Source organism: Apaloderma vittatum, unplaced genomic scaffold (genome assembly GCF_000703405.1).
Source record: "Apaloderma vittatum isolate BGI_N311 unplaced genomic scaffold, ASM70340v1 scaffold35591, whole genome shotgun sequence".
NCBI lineage: Eukaryota > Metazoa > Chordata > Aves > Trogoniformes > Trogonidae > Apaloderma > Apaloderma vittatum.
Window position 1 is genome coordinate 6440 of NW_009697990.1, and position 5669 is coordinate 12108.

The window sequence follows — 5669 nt, forward strand, 5'->3', positions numbered from 1 at the left end:
ACCCAACTCCACATAGCTCACACCAATACTTCACAAAACGGAAGACTTTGTAGGATAGGCCAGGAAAATGAAACGGGGCGTTGTATGGCTGTATCGGAGCAGAAATAGTGCCTAGACTCTTCCCCAGCCCCATCGCTTTTCCTCCTCAACATCGTAAACCAAGAGATCTCGGCATAAAAATTGCACCCCGTCCCGTATTTCTAAAAGCAAGAGTTAGAAAAACTCTTTGTGGCCTACCTTGTTAACTTTGTCCCAATCTGCTGCCTAAGCTCGAGCCTCTCTTCATCAGTCTGCATGGGGAGGATGTTCTTTTCCTCCAGCTCTCGCTTGGAAGGCCTGTTGCTCAGCTTGATCGCCAAAGAGTCCTTCCTGCAGACTTTCCTCGCCAGGGAGCCTGTGAAAGGGAGGAGAGGTTCTGCCAAAGGAGGTGCCACCATCTCATCACAGCATGCAGCAGGCAAAGAAGCACCAGCCAAGGTACCAGGCTCTCGTTTACACTGCTGTGGGCTCTGGGAAAAGGGGCGTCGATTAACTTCAGGTGCTCAGTTCACCTCAGTTCATTTCGTAATAAAGAAAAGCTGAATTTGGTAGGTATGCAGGAAAAGAGAAATTAAAATATTGCTCCACAGAGGGGAATGGATAAGAAGGGCTTGTTTCAGAATTGCTAGCAGGATCTGTAGCTTTCTCTAGCACAGCGTTTCTGGTCCATGTAACGGAATGAATAATTCAACCTCAGGATCTCGGCAGGCAACAGAGCTACGGCATGTCGACAGGCAGAGGTAGCTCTTTTTTGCAATGTAATATTTAGACATCCAAGCTGGCATTGGAAGGAACCAGAAGTCAGTCAGAAGCAGCACAGATCTCTGTGTAAATGAACTGGTTCTGCTTCTCAGGCACTGTAAAAACCAGAGGCCTTTCAGGGCTCAAGCTTCTGTTCCTTCTCTTGCTTTTCAAAGCAGTTTGAGCAGGGAAGACAGACACAAACCCATGAGAGGTTCTGGGCCTTGGCAGGAAAGTGCGAGACAGTCACTTAACCTCTTCTCTTCCTGTTTGAGCCCAATTCTCCGATGACCCCTTTCAAAGTACGTGCAGATGATTCTGACATGATTTGACACTCACTACATATAAAAGCTCTGATTCTCTCTGAGCACTTATTTCATCCTCCTGAAGTAGCTCTATTGAGCTGAGCTCGACTTAAGTCAAAGGCAGAACTTCACTTGGGAAAGTGAATCCAAAAGTCGATTTGAAAGTGAGTAATATAAGCCAAAACCAGTCCTCTGAATCCTACCTGGGACTCAGGTGGATTACAGAAATCACTATAAATTTGTGCTACTTGTTAGTTCGGATTAATTTATCGGGCATCCCTATGTAGTCAAGCCCTGAGAGCTGGAAAAAACACAGTGAAGAAAGAAAGTTCGCAGGCCTCATAGTTCCCTTGCACAATGAGAGTTCAGAGTGAACATTAAACAAATGAGAAAGGAAAAATGGAGTGAGTCTTACTTGTAAATAACGAGTTATCCTCATCTTCGTCTTCCTCTTCCTCCTCTTCCTGTCTCGGGTACAGGCAGGAAGAATCTTCATAGTCGGTTTCATGAGGCACATTTTCTTTATTGTCATCGCATTCGATCACAACAGTTGGCACTTGTCTCATGTCTGGAAGGCCCCCAGGTCCTGGTTTCGTGACGCTGTCACCTGTGTGTAAACCGGAGCTGTCGGGAAAGAACAAGAAGGAAAGAGCTCAGTGGAAGAACTGAGGTGCTTCTCTCACCGTTTCTGGCAAAGTGGTGGTCCTTCACCCCCTTTTGAGAAGAAACAAGGACAGAAAGATCTTCATGACCGGGAGGACATCTAGGGGTTTAAACTGAGTTAACATTCGATTTAAGGCACAACACACTGCAGGCAGAAACACTGAGAACTAAAGATCTGAGGTGAATACAGTCTCCCTTTCCCAAGGAACGCATCAACACAGGTAAGGAAACAGGAACACGAGGAGGTGAAGATCGAAGCCAAGCAAAAGGAGAAAGGAAAAGTCAGGAGCAGAAGCAGGTTTCCTAAGTCATTTTTATCTAATCGCTCACGTTGCTTTTCCAGTGTCAAATTAGAAGAAGAGAGTGGTGGGCAAAACCGATGGTGGCTCGGGTTTATTTGTGAGTCACCAGAAACTGCCCTTTCTCTTCAGTCCCACCAGAGGCAACAGCTGTAGGAAAGGTGGGGAACATTTGCTCTCTTTATGCCAAACTCCCATTTTACTTTCCAGAAGAATGTAAGTGTGAAACCAGATGTGCTGGCCAAGCTGCACTCAAGGCACACGAATTTGGGTCTGATCTTAGTGAGTGCTAAATAGCCTCCATTCCCTTGAATCTTTCAGCCTGCTCAGAATACCACGGGCATTTTGCATCTTGAAAAAAAACCACGTTGTCTTCTCTCTAAATTATCTTCTACTGAGTCAACTTGAAACACTTCTCTTTCTTCTAACCCTAAAGTTAACACAGTTGCCAGATAACATCGCAGAAAGACTTTTTTTAAGGGACTTTTGGGCATGTAATGCTAGTCCACAGGTTGCTGAGGGATTAAGGAGAAGAAAAGGCTTCAGATCTTGTGAGCAAACCACACCGTGCCATTATCATCTTCAGCTTCAAAGAAATCATTCTGTTAATTGCAACATTTATTACTGCAGACCAACCAACAACCAGATGCGCAGCTTTACGGGATGCTTTCAAGAGAGAAGCGCCTTTTTCTTGGTGACACATCATGTTCTGTACGGCAAAGCAAGAGAGCTTCACGAAGAACTGGCTTGTGATTTTTTTGTGTGAGACTTCAACCAGTTTGACCTGAAAAAATTTATCCCAGAAGCAGTTTTAAAATTCTTCGTCTGAATTCTCCTAAAGGCACCACAGCCTTTAAAAACTTTCAGCTAGCTTCCCATTTACTGATACGCCTTCATAATTTTAATTTTAGGAACTTCATTCGTAAAAATCTGTTTTCTCTGAGGGATGAAGGTTACGGAACAGGGGAGCAGGTACCAGAGCAGTTCACCAGTTGGGGTTACCGAGCAGGACTGGGTGGCAAAACAAGATTTACAAATGACCCCAGAGGATCTTCATTTGAACTAGCGAGCTAGACACAGGCGCCTTCTCGTCTCACTGTGATTTTTCTGAATCATCCACTTCCTTGATGATATTACTTCCTATTTTAAGCCCCTCATTTATTTTTTCTTTTTTTTCGCCTGGTGTTTTGTGTTCTTCTTGATTAAAATCAGCCTTTTCCACAGCGTTTTGACTCAGTCAGCTGTCTAAGCGAAGCGCTTACGAAACACACGCAGTACTGCAGTATACTTAAGAAAGACAATTCAAGGTCACCGGGTATTTCCATCGTGTATAAATTCCTCGGGATCATGAGTGAGAACCCTACGCGGTCAGGTGGGCTGCATCGCAAAATTTTTTTAGCGTTATTTACCAAAAAAGCACAAAATTGTTTCAAACAGCCCATTTAAAATAGCTTCGTGCTTTGCAGCGGAATTGGAGAACAAAGCTCCGGCTAAGCGAGCGCTTGTTTTAAGAAGATAAACGGACGTTAACACATAGATTTGCATAATTCATAGCTGACGAGTACAAGCGCTTGCAATTACTGTTGCATCATCACAACAGCAAAGAAGTTACACCCCTGTAGTTTACAACGTGAGAATACATTTTAATGGAAAATCAGAACTGCAGCATATGAGTGACTCACGGTACGGGCACCATGGAAAAAGAAAAAAGTGAAATCCCTCCTGTAAGATCTCGTGGGGAAAAAAACCCACACGCTTCTCATCCCAGGCTCTTTGATTTTTGGAATAAAGAGTCACATTTTTATCAGCACGTTTTCAGAGCTGTAGTAGACTCTTCTGCACTTATCAGTTAAAACAAAAATCTGAAAAAGACTTCAAACCGTCGTTAATATACATTTCTACACTACAGGCATATGTGTGAGAGACAGAAGGCAGAGCTGTAAATATTAAGTGTTTCTATCCTTAGGCAACACTAAAGTTTAGACAAAAAGCAATTCTCTTGACAAGTTTTATGGAAGAGAAATGTTTTCTGACTCAAACACACTTCGTAAGATTTACAAGACAGCGGCAGGAAAAGTCTAATGCATTTCATTTCATAAATCCACAGTCTGAGGCTGAGCTGGGTGTCCCAGAGGAACCGGTCTCACACGCCGCCTGTTTGGCTGCAGCGATTTTTCACTGCTCTGCCACAGGTGCAATTCTAGCCTGGAGTGAGATATTGCCACTTCACAGCTCTTTAGTACATACGTTGAATAAACCGAGGCCTTGATTCAGCTGCCAGTGCACACGAGCCCACAGAGTAATTGAAATTAATTGCTGTCTTAGTAGACACACCAAGAAACTGTAGAGAGCAAGAAAATGCCTCCCTAAGTCAAAATTAAATATACAAGAGGGTTTCTAAAGCTTCTTTTGCTGCTGGTCATGATGCATGCATAGCTTTTTTTTTAATCAGCTTTTAAAATTTATTTATTTTATCAGATATTTACGGGCTCTTAAAATGCATTCCGAAATGGTAAAAAAATGATGCCTGATTCTCAAGTTTTACTTACAGTTGACACGTACCCTTTGGGTTGAAGGGGAAAGTCGTTTGCAGTAAGGCAAGAATTGGCAGCAGAGGTTGCAGAAAAAAAGGTTACATGGAAATTACACTCTTCTCTGTTTCAACTTAAGCTATCACACAAAGCTGGTAATTTATGAGCGAAAATAGAGGCAAACTGGCAGCACAAATGACATGTCATAATAGTCATACTATGGCAAGGGACAGATTGCCCTTCTGAGAACAGGTTATGAAGAGATGTCACATGTACCAGAAAATGTTTGCAATCAGAGGCGTTAAGTGTTAAAATGAACTTAATGCTCTATAATGTCTGTAATAAAATGGAACAACAAAAAAAAAAACCAAACAGGAATTAACTGCCATTTTAAATCATAGGAACAACCGGGACTCAAATAGCTATTACAAGCTTTTAATGCACCTTAAGGCATTAACATTTTACTATGCACAAGATCTAGGTGAGGCCACCACTCCTGCAGAGGGGAAAAGAGAGGTGGAGAAGCTCAGTGGCTTTCTCAAGGTCAAAGACAGTAAAATAACTTCCAGGCTGGTACAGAGGGGCAGCTTATTTCCCTCTGGTAGGCTTCTGGCTCATTGGCAAAGCACTGATTTCCAGTATCAGTCTTTGGGTTTTGTTAGACTATCCCAACTCCAGAGACCTCAAATGTCAAAGTGAAAAATCCAGATTGCTAGAGGAAGGAGACGTTTCAGCCCATCACGCTTTGTTCCACATCCACAGTCCTGCTGGTCAGAAGAGTCATGACGTCTAAGAAAAGTTTACTGGGCAAAATGCAGAATTGATATGAACTGGCTGCAAATAGCAACGGAGTTTACCAGGACCAAGGAAACTAGAAAAAGGGAAGGAACAAAAAATCCTGGAGGAAAAGAAAAAAAGAAGAAAAGCTTTGGAGCAGAAAACTCATCTGCGCTTGTCTACATGATCTTCCCTTATTAAAAATAAAACACTGTTCTAAATAACCCCCCAAACTGCCAGATTTGGCAGCGCTATTACTGCAGCATCGTGGCAATTATCCCATCAAGTGGCAGGATTCTTTTGAGATGAAGGCT

At 42.9% G+C, this 5669-nt stretch overlaps 1 protein-coding gene across 1 annotated transcript in view; it reads right to left on the reverse strand.

Annotated features, from left to right (window-relative positions):
* Window positions 1-237: 237 nt before the first annotated feature.
* PHACTR1 (phosphatase and actin regulator 1) overlaps window positions 238-5669 on the reverse strand; it is a gene marked incomplete at its 3' end in the record, with an annotated part of 21166 nt that continues 15734 nt past the window's right edge. Inside the window, exons 5-6 of the mRNA XM_009877841.1 lie at window positions 1501-1709; window positions 238-394 (exon numbers count right to left, since the gene is read on the reverse strand). Coding sequence (XP_009876143.1) covers window positions 238-394; window positions 1501-1709 — 366 coding nt within the window. The remainder of the gene's footprint in view (window positions 395-1500; window positions 1710-5669) is intronic.